The sequence below is a fragment of the Eumetopias jubatus genome, unplaced genomic scaffold (genome assembly GCF_037043125.1).
Source record: "Eumetopias jubatus isolate StellerSeaLion01/CBP00866 unplaced genomic scaffold, mEumJub1_p1.0 scaffold_2, whole genome shotgun sequence".
NCBI lineage: Eukaryota > Metazoa > Chordata > Mammalia > Carnivora > Otariidae > Eumetopias > Eumetopias jubatus.
Genome location: NW_028274808.1, coordinates 77,107,456 through 77,130,231, shown reverse-complemented (window position 1 = coordinate 77,130,231; position 22,776 = coordinate 77,107,456). Strand labels below are relative to the sequence as shown.

The 22,776-nt window shown below is 38.6% G+C and overlaps 1 protein-coding gene across 5 annotated transcripts in view; it reads right to left on the bottom strand.

Annotated features, from left to right (window-relative positions):
- LRBA (LPS responsive beige-like anchor protein) overlaps nucleotides 1–22,776 on the bottom strand; it is a 741,906-nt gene that overhangs the window by 7,505 nt on the left and 711,625 nt on the right. For all 5 annotated transcript variants that reach the window (XM_028125276.1, XM_028125281.1, XM_028125278.1 and 2 more), the window contains 3 exons: nucleotides 8,567–8,668; nucleotides 5,037–5,233; nucleotides 942–1,093 (listed from right to left, as the gene is read on the bottom strand). In XM_028125276.1, coding sequence (XP_027981077.1) covers nucleotides 942–1,093; nucleotides 5,037–5,233; nucleotides 8,567–8,668 — 451 coding nt within the window. The remainder of the gene's footprint in view (nucleotides 1–941; nucleotides 1,094–5,036; nucleotides 5,234–8,566; nucleotides 8,669–22,776) is intronic.

Below are 22,776 nucleotides of genomic sequence, written 5' to 3'. Positions count from 1 at the left end.
GAATGTACGTAATGCCACTGAATTGTACACCAAAAAACTGATGGTAAATTTTATGTATATGTTAACACAATAAAAAAGTTAGGAACTAGGGGAGCCTGGGTGGCTCAGTCGTTAAGTGCGCCTGCCTTTGGCTCAGATCATGGTCCCAGGGTCCTGGGATCGGGCCCCGCATGGGGCTCCCTGCTCAGCGGGAAGCCTGCTTCTCCCTCTCCCACTCCCCCTGCTTGTGTTCCCTCTCTCGCTGTGTCTCTGTCAAATAAATAAAATATTTTTTAAAAAAATTAGGAACTAAAATCTGTGACTGTATGTTAAGAAGAAATAAGGTACTGAAGACTATCTCCCCAAAATTTACCACTTGGAAGGTTTTAGGAAATAAGGCAAATCTCTCCATAGAATTCTCATGGACAGAGATACAGGCATTTTGTAATAAACATGTTTACAGCTCTTAAATTTTTATTTTAAGGAAAAAGTACTCTAAGAAATATAAAAAGCTTTATGGCAATGTAATTACAGTCTTTGTTACTTAAATCCTGTCTATTGCTGGAGAATTCAGCCTTTGTCTAGGAGTGGCAATGCCATCAAAAAGAAAAATCACACTTTAAAAAAAAATTCACTGGCTTTTTCTTTTTAAGATTATTTATTTATTGAGAGAGAGTGAACGAGAGAGAGAGAGAGAGAGCACAAGCAGGGGGAGCAGCAGAGGGAGAGGGAGAAGCAGACTCCCCACTGAGCAGGGAGCCCGACATGGGGCTTGATCCCAGGAACCCGGGATCATGACCTGAGCCGAAGGCAGACGCTTAACGACTGAGCCACCCAGGTGCCTCTCACTGACTTTTGATTGCCCAAGTGATCCCCACAACCCAGTCTATCCATCAGCCCATTTAAATAAATTCCCTCCAGTTTTCACTATCTCCATCAGTAGACCGTGATTTCAGTGTTACCTCTGGTCGTAAGACAGGGCCATAGCCCGGATTCCAGCATCGCAGCCTGGATAGGCAAAGAGGTGCTTGAGGTCAGACACCTGCCAGACCATGACCACACCTTTGTCCCCTCCTGTGAGCAGGTACTGCCCGTCTCGGCTCAGCTGGATGGCCTAGGAGAGAGACAGCAATATTCAGTAGAGGTGTGGCCCTACGAGAACCCCGGCTCCCAGTTTCCTTCTTCTACCCTGCCAGCCACTCCATGAAGGGACAGCGTGGATGCATGTGCTCCTAAGAAGGTTACAGGAAATCAGTTACAGAAAACTTTTGTCCTTTTTCAAAAATCAAATGGACAAAGTTAGGCAGTGTTTGAGGTTTTGTGTTTTTAATTTTTGCTTTTTAAAGATGAGGTGGCAAACTCTTCCAGTTCTGTGAATACAGTTTAAATGGTGCATGTTGTGGCCTGGGACCAGCATTATGAAATGAGGAGCCTCCTGGCATCTCTCCAGTTATACTGTGGATGTGCTAAGCCCATTCTGTCCCAAGGCTGGGCAGGCAGTGCTAGCTGGCCTCAGATCCCCGAGAAAACACTGCTGCCTTTGGGGCTGTGGCCCCACGGGAGAAAATCGAGAGCTTTAGTAACTTCACTAGGCCTGCTGGATTTTTACAGTGGTGAGGAAGACAACATGGTAGATAGAGAGCCAGCTTCCAGGGTCATTAAACCCCAGGTGAAGCATTTTCTTCTTGCCCCAGGACTGACTGCTTCCTCCCAGTACTGAACAGGAAGTACAGGCATGGTATTTGCTCTTCAGTCCTGTCAATGGGGCCAAATGCAGACCACTGCCTGCTTTTATATGACTTGTTACATTTTTAGTGGTTGGAAAAAAATCAAAGGAAGAATAATATTCCATGACGTGAAGATTATATGAATTCCAAATTTCAGTGCCCGTAAATAAGGGTTACTGGAACATAACCACACCCATTCATTTATGGCCACTCTCACATGTGACTACAACAGAATACAGAGTCCGCAACGCCTAAAATATTTTTTATCCTTTTACAGAGAAAGCATAAACACCTGTAATCCTATGTCTACCTGGACAGTGAATATGGGAAGACAGATTGTGCTAGCAAGCCAGAAAGAAAAAAAAAAATCTACCTTCTGAAAATGTATTTACTCTGTTCTGCACTCAGTTTTAGTATAGTTGCCTAAAGTTTGTAATGTGCCCTTTGACAAAATTTTTAAAAAATCCTAGAAAAGGACTGTTCCATAGCCATTCAATTCACATTTACGTAAATGCCAACTTTTACTGGTCTCTTAAATGTAGCTTATTCTCAAAGAATACAAAAATACGTCTAAGAAAAACCCATATGGAAATAGTTACAGGTAAGAAGTATTCTCTGAATCTTAATCCAATACAAATAGTAAGATTTTTCAATATAAGTAAAAGTCAATATCCTTTCCCCCCCATTCCTGTCACAAATGGCCATCGCTACGGGCTACCAGGGAACGGCAGTATGTATGGGCTGGGGCAAACAATTATTTGCTACACTTACAAAATTCAGCTGATGAAAATCCATTAACTTTATGGTTGTGGTTCACTTGAGTCTTATCCTTGAGGCTTTTTGCTGGGTAAGTGCTATATTAAAACATAAACTGAAACTACTTATCTTTAACTCTTTGTTCTAGTAAAGAATCGCTAATCCTAGTTCTGTCTGGAATTAAATAAAGCCTGGATTTTTAGGATTATACATTTATCGGCCTCCAAAACATTTTAATAAGCAGGTGCCCGCCAAAGTGAAAAAGTATTTTGTTGGCCTTTCTCATGAGGAACCTGTCCAGTTCCCCTGGAGTAAGAGATACATTTACTGAGGGCGCCCAGTCTTCCACCCAAACCAGCGCTCACAGAGTTCTTAACTCTAACTCCTCTCCCTCAGTATCCGGGTTGGGTTGAGACTGGAGATTTTAAGGGCCCCAGAGACATGTTCACATCCCCTGGAATCCGGAGTGCCTTGGACAATGCCACAGCTGCACTGGTTTCTACGGCCATAGCAGTCTGCTGGGCATGATCACGTCCTAAAAGAGTTTCCCCAGAAAAAGAAAATAAATGAGTTCCTATGGGTGAAATGGTGGTTATCCTTTGTTTAGGATAAAATAACTTTGCTGCTCTGTACAGGCTGCCCACTTAATTTAAGTTACTCATTAAGACATCTAAACACTGCCTAGTTGATGTGCTATGATACGTTAACCAAATGCCACCAAACAATCTGGCATCTAAATAAAAACAGGTGGGAAGTCTTGATTAGCGCAGAGGTTCCCTAGGCTGCCGCCTGCAGGGTTCTCGGTATTTCAGAAACTTAATTTCTGGTCTGAGCTGATGACTACTTTGTTTCCATGGTCTCGTTTCCTTGTACAGCTCAGACTGCAGGATGGAACTAGAGATTTTTGCTCTGGGATGTCTCTTATTCTCCGGCAGTTAGCTGTGCCAGTGTCAGTCTCTGGAGCTATGGGCAGGTAGTGCTCATTTCAGGCAAACTTGTTTTAATCACACAGTTGCCACTTGCAAGCTAGTGTGATAAAGTGCAGGAGTGCTGGGAAAAAGGCAACGGATTGTTGAAGCCTAAAATCCAGTGGGAAATATTACGGGGGAAAAAAACAAACAATGGCTATAGGGCAGAGAAGAAAAGCATGTGTGTATGAACAGTCTGCAGAAAGCCTCCTTACTATTGCCTCAAGGAACTTCCCAGAGCCTTTGGTACTAACTGAAATGCCACAGATATTGTTTTAGCCAGCAAGGGATTTCAAATTATTTTACAGATTTCTTAGTGCTGCTGACAGTATAATCGCAACTCAAAGTGACAGATTATCAACATTATTATTGTAAAGAAAAGAGGAAAGGAAAATCCTCTAACGTGTACTTGGTTTAAATGAAGTATTATGGGAAGGAAGGGAAAAATAAAAGTAGGAGTGCACGCTTTTGTGGTAGAGGCAGTCAAAATACAGTGAGGAAAATTCACAGAGTGCAATGGAGAAGACACTGAGTTAAGAAATCAATGCTAAGACACAGAAGCAGCAAGGGCCCTTCATTTCATCCACATAATCTGTACTTAGGGTTGTTTTAAATGCTGACTCCAGTATCTGTTTACTTGAGAGAAGCAAGGGTGGGGGGGAGTGGGGATCAGATTAGATCTGGGAAACCAGGAGAATTTATGTCACCTAAGCTGCCCCGGGTCAGGAAGGGCAACAAATACAATGTCCAGAGCTAGGCTGAAGCCACACTTGGAGGGCAGAGGCCTCTGTGACCCTCTGTGCACCCCCAACATGTCCAGAGCCCCCTCACCGTACACAGTTCACATGTGCCTCCAACCTCATCCTGGAGAATGATAGGAACACCACAGCTGCTTTCATCTTAAGCTGCCCCTGAAGGCTGGGAGTGGAAAAGAAGGACCTTGAAAAAGGAGCCTCTTCAAAGAGCAGTCCTTATTGTTTTCTTCAACCTCTGATCCTTTTGGAGTCCTGTCCTGAAGAGGAAGCAAGGCTCCAGAAGGTCCCCTAGCCTTACCATTCCTGGCTTATCAAAAGGGAAAAAAATGTCTGCCTTATTCACATCATCATTGGAAGCCCAATTCCCTGAATTTGGTAAGCGTTGGTCTCGTTATTCAAGAAGTCAAGTCTGGAGTGAGATACTAATCCTGAACAGTCGTGATCCCTACCACTCCCACCAGCTGCCTGTTCGAATGTGCAGAGGAATCACTGTGAAGGGTAGTCTAGTGAACTAGTTTAGCTTTGATGCTCAGAAAACAACTATGTGCCGTTAACTTTCTTAGAGGAAAAAAAAAAAGCTGAGCAATGCTATTGAAAGCCACGCAGGTTGGCTTTACTGTGTGCCGTCACGCACGGAGTGCTCTGGCTGAGCGATGCGGTCGCCACGGCCGGGACTTGCCGTGGTCTGTGAATACACCAGCCCCGTCCAAGTGCTACCTGATGATTTTCTTATGGCGTGGAAAGGCCCTCTGCAACTGAAACAGAGGTCTCTCTAGTGAACCCTCTCCCTCCTCACTTGCCACACTTGGAGGTCAAGATCTAGAAGGGTGAAAAGTCTGTAGTATACTCACCCTTACGTTATCATCCGTTTCCATAGTGGCCTGGAGTTTCCCATTCACACTGAATGTACAGAAGCAGCCATTTTCATAGAATATGACACAATGACCCTCTCTTGAAGCCTGAATGAGTTTTGGTTTCAAGCAGTTCTCAGGACCCTCCAAAGTCCTTAATAAGTCTCCATTCATGGAATGTATGAGACATGGTCCTTCTGAGAAAAGAGAAACAAAAGACAAAATTTTTTTAATGATGACAAATGTGAAATGAATCTTGAGCACAGATCAAACAGTTGTAGCAAACCTTTAAAACTTATATATCTTACATATGTTATTTTACAAAATGTCCCCTGCATGCTGGCCAGATCTCACCTTCTACTTGGGAGAGGAGAAAGCCAAGTCCTATACATTCAAGTACACTTCTCAAGAGACAGGAAGTTACTTTGTGAAATTCATTATGCCAAGAGATGATCAAAACAGGATGCATTCAGAAAGGAACAGGACAAATTCCAAATCCTAGAGGAGCTTCCGGGAAGGGTGGGCCACAGTTAAACACAAGCAGCCATCAAACTCACGACGAAGCTCTGTCTGCATGTCACAGAGGCCCCAACAGCAGTGGTCACACTGTGGGCCAGCGAGGGAACAGCTCTTTAGGGCAGCTTCGGGAGGCCTCAGCCTTCTTCCCTCCACTGCTCATTACTTCACAATGAAAGAACGTCGCTGGTAGTCCACCTCTCCCCTCCCCCGCACTCCCAGTAAATTCATGCAGAGGTCCTTCCGCAAGTGAGTACATTGGTGGCTGCCCCCAAAGCAAGTGGCACCCACACTCCCAATTCCCCAGGCTGAGCTCCAGGCTGAGTTGCCTGAGGGGGATGGGAGCTACTGCAAGTGCCTACAGATCAGAGGGTTTTCGTTTTTACTGAATGCCTGCTACATGTGAAGGAGTAGGTAACCAGAACCGCCTGTGTGATGAGTAAGTTCTAAGAGGTGCCTGAGTCAGACAAGAGGGGAAAAGAGTATAAGGCCTGCTGATCTGCAAGCTAAATTACTCAGGCCTGCGGGACTTGTGAGCTGATCCCACAGGACTACCAAGAGCATGCACCACCCCCCCCCCCCGCTTTTTTTAAGATTTTATTTATTTGACAGAGAGAAACACAGTGAGAGAGGGAACACAAGCAGGGGGAGTGGGAGAGGGAGAAGCAGGCTTCCCGTGGAGCAGGGAGCCCGATGTGGGGCTCGATCCCAGGACCCTGGGATCATGACCTGAGCCGAAGGCAGACGCTTAATGACTGAGCCACCCAGGCGCCCCAAGAGCATGCCCTTTTGAAAATCAGGTTCTCTTCTTTTTCTTGACTGCTCAGGGAGTTTATAAGTTTTTTGTGTTCTTAACATAAATACGTACCAGCAGCCTCTGCCTCACGTAGTCCCAGCAGCATGAATATCCATGATCACTCTTTAAATGACACCAGTCCCTCACCACAATTCAAACTTCAGGTTTCACAGTAATTGCATAAAGTTCACATTTTGCGACTAGCTCTTCAGTCCACAAATGACTATGTAAATAACAGATGTGCATCACAATTGACCACATCATTTCCTTGAGAGTCTGTCAGCGAGTGGTCACTAACGGTCCATCCCTCAATCCGTGCACACAGAGCTAACCGTGCGGTTGTATTGCTTCCTCATCTCCAGTGAGAAACCCACGTGACATTTTACAAAAATGGGTCATCAAAAAGGACTACTGGGTGAAAAGATGAAATTGCAGTAAGGAAATGAAAAGTGATAAAGCTGAGAGTGAACTTTGCACTGAATATAAATGGGGTTACAGGAGAAAGCACTGATTCTGGAAATGTTGACGTTGCTGAGAGACTGTAGATATGTAGCCAGAGGAAATCCGTGAAGGTGAACTTACTGACATAGATTAGAAAAGGGGTTGTAACAAGAATGATGATGTCCCAGAAGTAGTGATGCCAGCAAGAACCTTCACTTTAAAGGAACCCAAGGGGGATGTTTCATGATGTTGAATGCACAGAAGATAAAATGTTGGAAGCTGACCAAAACTTAGAAAGGAGTGTGACAACTGGTCAAAGCACAGAAAAGATTCCATTCTTTAAGTTATGCAAAGAGAAGGAGGCAAGCACTGTTCTACTCTTGATAAGTTTCTCATGAGGCAAACACTTTAATTTTCAATGTTTCTAATGTTTTTAAATTACAGTGTATTATGTAAATGTGAGTTTAACTGGTTTTTTTGTGCCCATCTATGTGTGTATAAACTGTGTAAGCGAATTTTTAATGTTTTGACAAAAAATTTTAAAAGCCATGAAACAACCCCGAATGTCCCCCACTGATTGTTATGATCACTCTACATGGCTTTCAGCTTGTATGGTCATTCTTATCATTCTTATGATCCTGCACTACCATGCAAAGCAAGGATGACCTTTACTATGATAGGTTCATTTTATATGTCTCATTTTTTGTGTGTTTTGGGGTCTTTTTGAGATTTTTTTTTTAAGTAAGCTCTATACCCAACACGGGGCTCAAATGCACAACCCTGAGATCGAGAGCTGCATCTCTATCGGCTAAGCCAGCTGGGTGCCCCTGTGTCTAATCTGAATCCCGTATAGTCTAAGTACTTACATTTGCTCAGGATACATGAAATTATTGGGTTTAAGAAGGAAAAAAATCTAGTAGGTATAGAATTCTTGCTACCATTATTTCACTGCCTTGACCAACTAAATTTTTAAATACAATCCTTTGAATATTTAGTAAGTCTTGTTGGCTAGACTCAGTATTATAGTTCGAGACACAGATAAGGTGAGTCAAATACTCAATGCATCCCCATCAGATAACCTTCAAAGACAAAGGATTACAGTACTTTTTTTGTGTGTTCAAACCTCAGCTCAGGGCAGAGAGACAGAGACATGGATAAACTCTTGAGATACAATAAGCAATGAATTAGAAACAGCTCTGTTCCAGGTCAGATCCTGATTTGTGGCGTGTGCTCTTTGGAAGCTTGCTTAAAATCTCTGGCCTAAATACACGATGATGTTGCAAGGGCAGACCTCCAGGCAAACCAGCTTGAGTATCTCTCCACTCTATTCTCAATGCCATCCTGGCTCCAGCCTCATTCTGAGATTTGGAAGTTAAAACAGACCAGGTCGAGTTTCCACCAGGTGTGAGATGAAAACCAGCCTAGAGTCCAGAAGAATAAACAAAGAGACAAAGATGCTCCTTGTCCCTGCCTCCCTCTTCAGAGCAATGCTGTGAAACACAATTTTCTGCAATGGTGTAAATGTTCTGTATTTATGCTCTTCAGTTCAGTAGCCACAGTCATGTGGGGGGAAGTGAACACCTGAAAAGTGGCTAGTACCACCAAGGAACTGCGTTTTAAACTTTACACAGTTAACTTACACACTTTAGTTAATTTAAGTAGTCCTATGTGGCTAATCGCTACTGTTAACAGCGCAGCTTAGAGAAAGAAGGACCAAACCCATCCTTGCCAAACACCCAAAAATGCACACATTTTTATGAAGGTACCACAGATTTACCTTTGGAGCCACTTAACACCAGGCCTAGCTCAGCGCAGACAGCAGCACAAGTGATCTCATAGTCGTGGCCTGTCAGAATGGCTCGAGGAGTGGTGGTCTCACCTTTAGAAAGAAACGGATAAAAACAAATCAGTTCAAGTTCATGCAGGAGATTACCTCTCTCAGCTCCTTCTACTTAAATAACCAACAACTTGTTCCTAATTCCTATAATGCCTAAATCTTTAATTCACAGTTTGGAAATCTGTCCAAAAAATGCTATTTTATTTTAGCACTAGATCCAAACTACATGCTAGAGTATGAAGACCAGTTGCCAAATTTCTAATCCTTACATGATTATCAAGCAACAGTGGTTGAAAACACAAGAGTAAAATAAGACAAAGATCTGCATTGTAGAATGACTCAGATACTTCCCAAATCTAAATATAAGCCCCCTGATTAGATGATTTATAGATGGGTGATTATAACAGCAGCACCACCCCCTTTTCCACTGGCCCGTCAGATCCCTGTTGTAGTGAAGACAGTCTCAACTAGGACACGGTATCTCAAAGTAGCCCCTCTCTTAAATGCCTACTTACTAATCTTATGTATTTTCCTGATACAGAAACCTCACAGAGGGCATTTCTCTGTGGTTCAAAGAACAGAGGGGAAATAAAGCAAACTCTTACAGGTAGTTCTGATGGTGACTGAAAACTAGAGGAGGAACGTGAGGAAAGGCTAACAGAGAATGAGTACCCAGATAATGGAAGATGTTCCCAGACATTTTCACAATAGAAGAAGTCATCCTGTATCTCAGCCCCAAAATAAAAAGAAGAAAAAAAACTAGTTGGTTAATAAGGAACCCACACCACAAACAGGCCCAGCTCAGATAAAGAGGACATGGCTCTTGATTCATGCCAAGTGGCAAGGATAAGCCGAATTCATATTTCGCCTGAAGAACACTATTTTCAGACCACAGTAGCCCTCCATTTTTATCGTCTCTAAAGACAAAGACCCAGAAAGCCTTTATAAATGGGACTAGAAAGCAGTGTTCCATTAGCATGCTTAGATTTCCTCAATTTGGGTTGGTTTCACAGGAAGGTTGATAAATGATACTGTGTAACTCAAAAGGGGCAAACATGCCCAGAAAAAGGTCTCCAGCACCAGCTGTGGAAGTCTATAGAAAGGAACAACGTGTTATCCTCTCAGGTAGGCCGGGAAAACCCAGTAGAAACCTACTGTCCTTGGAAAGGCAAATACTGGCTGCTAAAAAATTAAACTAGCCTCCAACGCAGTGGTTTTTGTGATGGGTCACAGTGGATTCTCTGAAATTTCATGCAAAATATATGTACATGCCTATGTTTTTCTGGGAGGATGGCGAGGGGAGGAAGGGAGGAAGCTTTTACTGAATGCACTGAGATCCATGACCAAAAACGGGAGGGGGGCGGGGGGGGGGCTCTCCTATGGACATAGGGGCCTAGTTTCTCTGCTTCCTGCCCCCCTTCAGCTGGAGCCTACAGTTACTTCATGTCCAGCCATTACAAAAAATTATTACAATGCATTTATTGTCATACATAATGCATAGTTGTGTCCCCAAAGAGTGCCCCATGGCTTCTGGTGACTGTAAGTACTTCTGCAATGAGATGTAAGTAGAGGGGCATCATATCAAACCACATCGGCTGTGCCATGTGCAGCCCGACACTGGGACTGGCCTCCATGCTTAGTGACAGAGGGAGATGTCAAATGACGTATTAAAGGGCGGGGGTGAGTGGAACAAGGGGCTTGGTTTCTTTTGATTCAGAGTTTACAAACTGTGAGGGAAACCCACCTTAATTACAAAGTTCATTTGACATTTTGCAAACCACAAATTATTTGTTATAAGAGCAACTATGTTTTTTTCCTTAAAAAGTACACAAATTTGGGAAATTTTTTTCAGAAAAAGAGCAAATAATGTAAGCCAATCTGAACTACTTAACTTTCTGTTAGAGATCAGCTTTGCCACAAAAATTAGTAATATGTTTTAAAAAGTTACCTAGAGTTAGCCCTGATTCATTGTTTCCCCCTTTCCCAACATGCTCTACATTCTACAAAACACTGTACATTATTTTCAAAATTAATGTTTAATTATATATATTGGCAACCTTTTGAAATCAAGAATTAAAATCATTAAGCTCTAAGGAATACATTTTCAATGTGATTGTTCCTTTTTTGTTTTCATAAGTTACTATTTTATTGAGGTGGAGAGATTTGTGTTTTAACTTGAGTTGTCTTGGAATTCCTTAGTGGGAAATGAAAGTTTGAAGGAAAACTGATGGCAACTGAAAGCAATCTAAAGTGAAAGCCAAAGTAAACAAAGGACAGATGGATAATGGACACAGAAAATGTTGTCATTTAGGCATGTCAGTGCTAACGTTTTGCTTTCTAGATCTAAGAATTTTTTCTCGGGGACATAGTGAGGAAGTAAGAAAATTGCTAATTATATTTAACATAAGAGTTGAAATACTGAGAATTTTCTGGGACTATAGAGTTTAGGAAGCCTCACAATTAAGTCCATAAAGTGGGTTAAGATAAAAGCATTCTTTTTTGTAAACTCATAATTAAGATTTTTTGTAAGTATGCTTTACTTACAAAATAAAGTTTCCAAATGATCTACATTATACCAATCATTTCTCCCTCCACAAGTCCGAAGATATACACATACTGCATGATTTCAAAACTGAAAAAGATTTTTCTTTTCCTAGAGTCTGATCTCTAAATAAAGAATTGTTCAGTGCTGGGACTTTGGCTTCAAAGTTTGGCAAAATGTTCTCTAACCCAGGAAGCAGGTTAGACAGTTCAGGAAATATAGAAGAAAAAAAAAGGAAAGGAAAAGAAAAACAACAAATTAAAAACATAAGGGTAAACTTATGACCACTGGGTTGTTCTCAGGTAACTGGTTTCACAAACACTTGGTGGATTTCCAGTAAGAAGACTGTGCTATTTAACATTCCCTCCCCTTTAGAAAATACATAATAGCCCCTAAAAATCCACATACAAGAATATAAGGAGGGATATCAAATCCTCTTAAAATAACCTGTTTGCAGTCTTGTTTAAAGACTGAACTGTGTACTTCCTTTATTATCTGCTATGCAGATTGAGTATTCTTTACATTTTCTCATCACAAAAATCTGTTCACAGTAAATACTTGTTGGATTAAGTATTAAAATTTCACTAGAGCAAATAGAATTATATGATATAGGACTTAAAACCAACAGACCCAAACTGTTTAAATTCAACAGATATTTTGGGGACCACCTGGAATAAAATTACTAAGGGTAGAGGGGAAAATCAGAGGTAGAACACAGGGTTTATATGTGGCTCACAGAATCTATTTATTTCTCTGGAGTTACACTGTTATACATCACCCTGGATCACAGAGCCCAGCAATAACCTCCTACAGAAAGGAAAAGTTAAAAACTGCTCCATATCTGTGTGTATTTGTTTGGAAAGTCTAGAAACGAAATCTAGGAACCATGTAACTCAATGCCATGGTAGCACTCACATCCCAACCTCATGCCTGCCCTGAGAGTTAATACTTAGTTGGGGGGAGGGGGCGGAAAGCAGCTCAAATAAAACAATAATGGCCATACATTACTTTTTCAAAGACCCCAAAGCTATCACCATTTTTTTAGTGAAGTCTCTAAAGCAAATAACAGAAAAAAAAAAGTCTTCTGAAAAATATCAGATTAATTCGTTGATAAAAATTTGCAGTGTTAAGGATACAAGAAGTCTTTACCTCTGCTTCCTGGGATAGCAGGATCTATCAAAAGCTAGATCATAAAGCAGAACAGATTCCTTTAAGAATCTTTTAAAGTCCTACTGCTTGAAAAATCGTCATGGCTTTCAATAAAGCTGAGAGAAAAATTTATCTTGCTGCTAGTTTAAGGGGCTACACTTCAAACTCTCCTTAAAGAAAAATAAAAAGAGAAAGAGGATAGACTTCTTGGACTGCTTTGAAAAGCTTGAGCAATTACTTCAAAGGAAAGGGTGTCTTTGTCCAGAGAGCAGGTTTATGACTACTGATGCAAATCCTAACCAAAGGCTGAAAAGGATACTCAGTGCATCTTTATGGACGGCCTTAAAGGAAGATGAACAAGTCAAAGGAGATTAAAGACAGCCCAAATCCTGCCAAGAATACCAGGACACACCAGTCTTTACAGATGTGCTTTTCTCAGTACATAATACGGGAAATATCAGTACAAATTTACAGACACTATTCTGACAACCCAACTTGAATTTAAGCAGCACAGGATCTCCATAATACCCATTTAGCATTTATATTGGACCTATGTTTTAAAATATTAGGTGACATGTTTTACACCATTAGGCAGAATAACAAATGTTTTTATTAAATGTGTTTCTTTGGTGCCCTCATAACTAAGTATATTTCTCCAGCAAATGGACCCTGAACCACTTACAGTTATACCTCAAAGAAGAGAAGAGGAAACAGTAATTTTCTCTAGCACCCTGTTCATAAATATTCAATGAGAAAAATATTTCAAAAGATATGTCTCCATTAAAGCAAGGAGGATTAATAATCCAGGTAAAAACAAACCAGACATGTATTTCTGGCAAACTTTTGAGTTACATTTTAAAAAATAAATAAAGTTCTTGGTATTTTTGGCATCATCTCCTCACTCTTATAAAAATTAAATTACTTCAAAATGTACTACAGGGCGCCTGGGTGGCTCAGTCGTTAAGCGTCTGCCTTCGGCTCAGGTCATGATCCCAGGGTTCTGGGATCGAGCCCCGCATCGGGCTCCCTGCTCTGCGGGAAGCCTGCTTCTCCCTCTCCCTCTCCCCCTGCTTGTGTTCCCTCTCTCGCTGTGTCTCTCTCTGTCAAATAAATAAATAAAATCTTAAAAAAAAAATGTACTACAAAGTTCTCATTAACAGTTTCAATATGTTACTAGCAGAGAGAGAATCCCCTTCACTCATTCCTCATTTTTAAAATACCACTTATTATGAAACAAAGTTTGGTTCAACATCTCCCTATCCCTATGTTTATAGAAATTAAATTAGTTCTTTCAATTAATACTTAGTTTAGATGACTCCTGGGCCAAAAGTTAACATTTCCCAATTGCTTTCTAATACATTCACTTACTCCTTTGTTCACTTAATAGCCTTTATTGGATATATATTATGTGTAATGCACTGTGGAAACCAAGAGGAAAATAAAATATAGTCTTATATTGGCAAATGACTTGATTCTAAATGGTCATTGGATCAGGTTTTGTTACCTTACTATAAACCTGCAAATTATAAATACCTATAATTGGAAAGGCCAAAAAGCTGTACTGAAGTTCAAACTCTTTGTTATAAATGAATTTTTTTACAAAATGAATATTTCACAGCAATTAATAAAGTCCTTAAATAAAAACAACTGATATAATTTTCCACATTATTAAAATGTAATACCATTTGACCTCTTAAGAGAGGTAAAACAAAATATGAAACCCGGCTTTGTTAAAAAAATCATTTCAATAGAGTATTCATTCTGAAAGAAAACACAAGTTTAAGAAACTAAATATATGTTATTAAGAATATATAGATTTTTTATAATCTAAGTATTATATAATATATGCCAGTCATTTCCTAAAGATGGATACTTCTATTTTGCACATGCCTTTTGTTCCATTTTAATTACATTTTGATTACTACAACACAGAAAAAAAAATTCATGTGAAAACTGTACACTAAGCTTTCTCATGTGGCTCACCATAATGGCAAACCGAGAAAGGAAATGGCTTTCTGAAGCGGAAATGAGGTTAGCTACTAAATGTTTCTTAAACCTATCCCATTAACTTCCTAATGTCCCGATGGGAATTATAACACTATATTTTAATTATGCAAAGAGAAATTATTTGAAATTTGTTCTATTCCTTCTATCTCCACCAACATTTCCCCTTGTCTCTATTCATCATGGTCTCTTTGGTGAAAAACATGCTAATTTGGTTAAACATATAGACTACAGAAAATAAGCCAAAGCTGCATTTAGGGTGGGACAACCATAAGATAGCAAATTTTGGTAGCTTCCTCTTGTAAATAATATTAGAATTATTAATGCAAGACAAGATAATGTTGGTACAAAAATCCATTTTAAGTTCTTGGTGTATAATCTTCCTCCTCTCTATCTCCATCTCTGTGTGCATTTCTTTCTCTCTTCTAAGCAACACTGGAAAATGTGTTTGTGTGAGTATGTACCTACAACTGTATACTTAAAGTATAACCCTAAATTGTGTAATAATATTAAAAAAATACAAAATCCTGGGGTACCCAGGTGGCTCAGTTGGTTAAGCATATGACTTTTTTTTTAAATTTTTTTTAAAGATTTTATTTATTTGTCAGAGAGAGAGAGCACAAGCAGGGGGAGTGGCAGGCAGAGGGAAAAGCAGGCTTCCCGCCGAGCAGGGAGCCAGATGCAGGGCCCTGACCCCAGGACCCTGGGATCATGACCTGAGCCAAAGGCAGACGCTTAACTGACTGAGCCACCCAGGCATCCCAAGCAATGACTCTTGATTTTGGCTCAGGTCAAGACCTCAGAGTCATAGGACTGTCTGAGACTGAGCCCCCCACCCCCAATGTCAGGCTCTGTGCTGGGGGTGGAGCTGCTTAAGATTCTCTCTCCCTCTGCCCCTCCCCTGCTTGAGCACTCTCTCTAAAAAAACGAAAAAAACACAAAACCCTGGGGTGCCTGAGTGGCTCAGTGGGTTAAATGCCTTCTTGTGATCCCAGGGTCCTGGCCCAGGACGGGCTCCCTGCTCAGCAAAGAGTCTGATTCTCCCTCTCCCTTTGCCTCTCCCCCCTGCTCATGCTCTCTCTACCTCAAAATAAATAAAATCTTAAAACTAAATAAAAATAAAAACTCAAAATCCTAATGATATATACTGTCCTAAGAATTCAGTTTAGCAAAATTATCTCTGTATTGTCCTTTGCAAATACAAAGCATGCTTTAGTGACAGGATTGCATCAAATTTTCTATAGCTCATGGTGCAATTAATAAAATTAAAAGTGCAGTACAGTTTAGTGATCAAGAATAGCACCTCTGGGGGAGCCTGGGTGGCTCAGTTGTTAAGAGTCTGCCTTTGGCTCAGGTCATGATCCCAGGGTCCTGGGATCGAGCCCTGCATTGAGCTCCCTGCTCCGCGCGAGGCCTGCTTCTCCCTCTCCCGCTCCCCCTGCTTGTGTTCCCTCTCTCGCTGTGTCTCCCTCTGCCAAATAAATAAATAAAATCTTAAAAAAAAAAAAAAGGCACCTTTGGCCTAGAGCGCTAGCTATGTGACCTCCCTTGGGCATGTTCTCATAGTTTCAGTAAGATCTAGGAGCTTCAAGGCTCAGGGCAGCAAGTAAAGACATATTTATAATCTCTCTGTGCCTCATCTATAAAACAAGGATAATAGTAGTAGCTACCACACAGGACTACTATGTAAAGTGCTTTTGATGGTGCCCAGCATGTAGTGAACATCCAGCAAGTATCACCTAGGAGTAAAGTAGTACTCGTAATAGTAGAATGATTTTCACTCTCTGTTGTAGACACTCCTTTCAGCAAAAGTATATCTGATCCTATGCTGCATAAGTGAAAATTAGAGATGGTTCTGATTATTTTTGTTTCTTGTCATTTTTTTGTTTCTTAATTTCTAAAAATCATACTTTGGTTTCTCCCATTCTTCCTTTTTTTAGACTTTCCAACCTTCCCTAACAATCCATATAAATTCTGATAAAACTAGTATCTAGAAGCCTAGGGCAGGAAGTGAAGGTATATTAATATAATTAGGTATTCCACCCTAATATATCTTTATTGTCTCTGATTATCAAAGTAATACATGCTCATTATAAAACATTCAGATAATTTAGTAAATTATGGAGAAGGAAATGGAAAAACTGCCTCTAAATTCCACTACCTATAAATAACCATTGCTAAGTAACATAATAAAAAACATTTTGCTGGCTGTCATTCTGGACTTTTTTCTACGCATAAATACACACATTCTGAATTTGACACCAAAAGCAAAGGCAACAAAAGCAAAAAATAAACAAGTAAGACTACTTCAAACTAAAATGCTTCTGTAGAACAAAAGAAACCATCAACAAAATGAAAAGGCAACCTGTGGAGTGGGAGAAAATGCTTGCAAATCATATATCTGATAATATCCAAAATAAATAAAAGAGCTCATACAACTAAATAGCAAAGAAACAAACATAAAACAATCTGCTTTTTTAAAAATGGGCAGAGGAATGAATGAATGAATGAATGAATGAATGAATAGCAGAGGATGTGAATAGGTATTTTTTCCAAAGAAGACATACAGATGGCCAACAGGTACATAAAAAGGTGCTCAACATCACTCATCATCAGGAAATGCAAATCAAAAGCACAATGAGCTATCACCTCACAACTGTTAGAAAGCTGTTATCAAAAAGACAATAAATAGGTGTGCCCAGCTGGCTCAGTCAGGAGAGCATGCGACCCTTGATCTCAGGGTTGGGAGTTCAAGCCCCATGTTGGTATAGAGATTACTTAAAAATAAAATCTTAAAAAAAAAAGTCACTTTCACTTAAGACTATCCTTAAAAAAAAAAAAAAACAACGGATAATAAATAACAAGTGTTGGAGAGGATGTAGAGAAGAGGGAACCCTCATGCACTGTTGGTGGGAATGTAGATTGCTGTAGCAACAATGGAAAGCAGTATGGAGGTTCCTCAAAAAATAAAAAATAGAACTATCATATGATACAGCAATTCCACTTCTGGGTATCTAGCTGAAGGACATGAAAACACTACATTGAAAAGATATCTACACTCTCATGTTCACTGCAGCATTATGTATAATAGCCAAGACATAGAAACAACCTGTATCCACCAAGGGATGAATGGATAAAGAAAATGTGATATACATATGTATATATATCAGTGTATTATTATTCATTCATAAAAAAAGAGGAGATCCTGCCATCTGTGACAACAGAATGGACCTTGAGGGCATTATGCTAAGTGAAATAAGCCAGACTGAGAAAGAAAAATACTTTATAATCTCATTTATGTGTGGAATTTAAAAAACCCCAAAACTAAACAAACAAAAAAACTGAACTTAAAGATACAAAGAACAGACTGGTAGTTGGTGGGGAGGGGAGATGGCAAAGGTGGTCAAAAGGTATAAACTTTCAATTATAAAATAAGCAAGTCCTGGTAATGTACAGCATGGTGACCATAGCTAATACTACTACACCGTATATTTGCAAGCTGCTAAGAGAGTAGATTCTCATCACGGGGAAAAAATGTATTACTGTGTGTGATGATGGATGTTACCTAAATAAATTGTGGTGATCATTCTGCAGTATATACATATATCAAGACACCATGTTGTATACCTGAAACTAGTATGTTTTATATGTCCATTTTATTGCAATTAAAAAAAAGAAACATCCTGACCCTTTTCACCCCAAGGAAATAAAGCAATCTCTCAGTTGTAGAAAATTACAAGCTACAAGAATAAAAGCTAAAAAGTTTAGCAGTCATGAAGCCTTAGCCATGGGAGGCATAAAGAATTCTAAGGATTTTTTCCTACCTAAAAATACTTGATTCAATCTAGAATCTGAAGCCTGACCAAGCCTATTTGTGAGCAAAATTACCTTAAAGACTAGAGCAATTGTTGCTTTGTAAAAGAAATCATTAGAAGCATTTAAGTATTTAATTTCATATAAAAATGGGTCTCTTTTAATAAAGTCTCAGGATATCTAAAGTACGAGGTACATAGACACAAAACTATCAGACAATTTCTCTAATGAATGAACTTTTTGGAAGGTGATAAAGTCAGTCTAATACATTGTTCCAGGGGGTCTTGATTAAATGTGTCCTTATAGTGATTCTCCAATAATATTACGTGCACACGCACACACACACCCACAATATTCGAAAAGAAGAAGAATCCCGCCTTTAGGAACAGAAGAAGTAGCTTGCAGTTTTGCAATTTCAGGGCATATTCAGTTTCAATTAAATGAAAGAAGATACATTCAAAATTTTCTTTGAGAACTTTAGTTGACTAGAGGGAACTTTTATCTCCTTACATTAGTTCTACCAATTTTTTAAATTAAATTTTCCATCTGAGCATAAAGTATTAGACAAGCAACTTCCTTTGGTGTGGCACTATTAAAATCTACACATGAAGATACTCAGTTTCAATTTGAGGGCATAAATCATCAGTTCTTCTGTTCTCATATTTATATGACTATAGCCTATGGCTGAATGGTATAGTCATTTTTCTCTACAACTAAATAAGGTAAATAAATGTGATATATTGGCACATCACCCCACCACTCTGCATATGGTGCACATTAAGGTTGTATTCATTTGCCATATGAATATAATTCCTTTTACCACATCTACTATTAGTTACAAGCAGTAAATACAGAGTTGTTTTGCTGGAATTTGAGGGCCTGCATTACATCATGGAGCACCAAACATCCTGGACCTTCTGGAGAATTTCATAAACGTAGTAGTTTAATGTCACCTGAACTTGAACACTGCCAACATACTACTTCAAACCCAACTTGATGAATTCTTCAAGAAAAAAAGAAAAATACAGGGTAGACTTAGTACAACAGTATACGCCAAAAGTCAGGCCACAAGGAAAGCTCTCGAAGAGGTAAATACAAGAACTCATGCTCTAGACAAAGAATCAGATCAAGAATCAAGGTATAAGAAGGCTACTTGTTTCAAGCACTGCTTTCATATTCAGAATCAAGTGAACATAAGATTAAAATATCCAAACAATTTTCTTCCACTGTAGCTTACTGAAGACCTGCGATCAAGAAGATAAGAGTTTATCTCATGACAAACTGATGCTTTGTTTCATTAGGCATAAGTTGTGCTTACTTTTTCCTTCAACAATAGCTTATTATAAATTTCCAAATCCACCTGAGGGTGGCGGAAAAAGAAGGAAAAAAGTGATTTCTTTTACACACATGGTTCAACACAAATGTACGTATCTTGGCATTTATGACGAGAAATAATATATCACAGCCAATTAAAAACAAAGTACAGCTGACTTATCAAGTACTGATTTTCAAATTTACCAACATTAAGTCCCCAAGTATATCCAGCAGATGGTGCTCTAGGACACCTACTTACAGTGAGTAGTACCGTTCGTGTTACATACACCTATAGTTTGGCAAGACAAAGAGTAAGGATTTATCAGTAGCTTCAGTAAAACATATTAGGCTTTATGATAGAAAGAACATAATTCCTAAATATGTGCACAAAAATATACATATGCATAAGCGCATGTGCACAGAAGCAACCAGTAAATAATTCACACCTGGACATAAAATGATACTACTTTTCTTATAGACTGATGAGTAGTCCATGTATATCAGTGGTATTTATAGTCATATGGCAAGATCATTCTAAATTCATTAAAAAAAAATTTAGAATGCCTGAAAGTTAGAATTCATTTTTAATTATAGCAGGAATGTCTCATTAGGGTGATACTAGTAAAATTAACAACAGTAGGATTTACGGTAATGACTTAAGTGATTGATGAGAGTATAACAAAATGAAGTTTTAGACAGAGAAAAAGCAGGGCAGCTATGGCATACAGTACTCTAAAAAACAGCTCTGTGGTCTGTTAGTGCTAGCCTTATGGTTAATAAAACCTTCTTTCTAATTAATGGTGCTGAAATATTCTTAAAGAACAGAATCTTGTTGTTATGAAAAAAACTTAAATAGTTGTGTGTGTTTTTTTTTCAGTAGACGCCATTCCCATAAAGGAGAAAGCTGACATAGATTAGCATGTCTGATTGCAAAGAGGGAAAAAAAAATGCCACCTTTCAATCAAATCAAAAACAGAATGTGAGAATGGAAAAGTACTTTACTGAAATACTATATACACACATCCACACAACACCCTCACAGTCAGCAACCATTTGTTTCTCAAGCTAATCAACTGTGCTCAAGCTAATCAACTGTGACTTTTAAAAAATTACTCAGAAGCCTGAAAATACTTAATAAGCATTTAATTTTAAATGCTTAGTAAGCATTTAATTTTAAGTTTATGAACTAGTAATACAATATAAAAATCGTAGATAATAACTATTTTGTAAATTTTCATCTTGCTTATAAGATCATTTCAAAGTTTAAAGTATTTAAATGTCAACTGAAGGCACTGGGGGATATTTTCTCCAAAATTTGCAAATGTACAGTCTGTATAGCATTATTCTGAGGGAAAAACGAGTGCTTCAGGAAAAGCATTTTGGTACACAAATTCAGTTCTAAAACACAAAGAGTACTAGGGCAAAGGGAGATATGCGTCCATGTAGAAAATACCTTTCATTAAAATATTCTTCGTTAATTTTATTTAAAAATCTACAACTAATTGGAATTGTATCTTAATTTTTCTTCTCAGTAAGAAAATTGAATTCCACAGGAAATAACTATCACAAAACGAGTCAAAGATGAAAAACTATCTGTTATACAGGAAAACAAGGCTTTTGCCACGTAATCTAAGCAGAGTTTATAAAACATGTATATCCTTTTAAAAGCCCAAGTTATACTAAATATAGGTTTTATCCAGCTGAATTAGCCAGATTTTGCCCAAGCAATGTGTATTTTAGTACTGGATAACATGATTTAAAAAAAAAAAAAAAGAGGAATAAAGCTGTGAACTTTATATATAGCACTAACATCAGATTTGTAGAAAACGGCGCAGGCGTACGACCCTAGGAAGGAAAATTACTAGCTTATTCTCATAATTTTTGAAAACAAAACACACAAACTAAATGCTTGAATGAGACCTATAAAACGCAGAAAAAGCAATAGCTTAGTTTTCTTTAGTTTTCCCTTCAAGAAAGAAAAAAGTCTGTATTCAAAAATTTAAGTTGAGGTGTTGTGTGCATTTACAGACCAGACTGAAATTGTATGTAAAAAAAAAAAAAACAACAAAAAACGTGGCTGTTTCTTAAAGGTCATTTATATTGCATCCAGGAGATACAATACAGGAATAAGCATAACCTAAAATTCCTTGACTTCAGCAGCTGCATCGTGGAGCCATCAACAAGCCAGAGGCTTATAAAATCCAAACCAGCTTGCATGAATGTGTAAAACACAGTCCACACTTGTGGTAAAAATGTCTTTGTTTTTGTTTGTCATTTTCTTTTGAAAAGCTTGGACCAACTTGTTCATTTTTCTATTCTAATGTGTGGAAATTCTCATTATATGAAAAAGTGCCTATTTGTCTTTCTCCCAGATTCAGCCTTCAAAGCTAAAGCAAAATTAGATTGGGACATCAGACACTATAAAAGGGCCAGAAAGGATGAGGTTTACTTTGAGAAAGGTAATTTAATTTAGTCAAGATACATTACAATTTTCTAAAATTTTTATTAGATGTGCTGTTATGTTATTCTTTTTTTTTTTTTTCCTTTTCATTGCCAGCATTCCTAGGAGTTAATGTCCACCATACTGCAGACAATGAGAGGGTACAGATGAAGTGCTTATGAAAAATATTACATTATAATATACACTCTAATGCCAAAAGGATGGTGTTTGTGTGGTGATTTATTTTCTCTAAGCATTCTGTGCTTCTGATAACACCTTAAGTCAGTTAGTATTGTTGCTTTCATTTTACAGACAAGACAGAAGGACCATAGCAAAGCTCAGAACTTAGATTTGCTTCATTTCAAACTCCAGGATTTGGTCAGTGCTACTTGATTCATTTTTTTAGAAGACATGCATGTAAAAACCATCTCTAGGATGATTTATAAGGTATTTAAATATATATTTCTCCCTTCTGGAAAAGCTGAATATTTCTAGTTCTAAAATACACTTTAATTTCTGAGTAACGGCCATTACATATAAGTGTAGCTAATAAGTCTTTAGCTACTTCTCAGAGTACACATTGGTAATGACCATGTATAACATACAGAACATAATTAGGTCAAGGAAGTAAAAAAACAAAAACCAAACAAAAAATCTTTTTCTTGTGTTTGGAATGCTGTATACGCATGAAACGCATTATTTTAAGGCAAGAGGAAGTACTTCCTAAATATTTTTAGCTAAGTAACAAATTGTATATTTATTATTTATGTCAAGCCTAGGTTTGTCTTAGATGATTTACTGAATCTTGGTAACTAAACTTATAGACAGAGGAAAAAAAGAAATTGAAAGTAGACCCTCCTAAAAGGCCAGAAATAAAGAAGGAGCAGA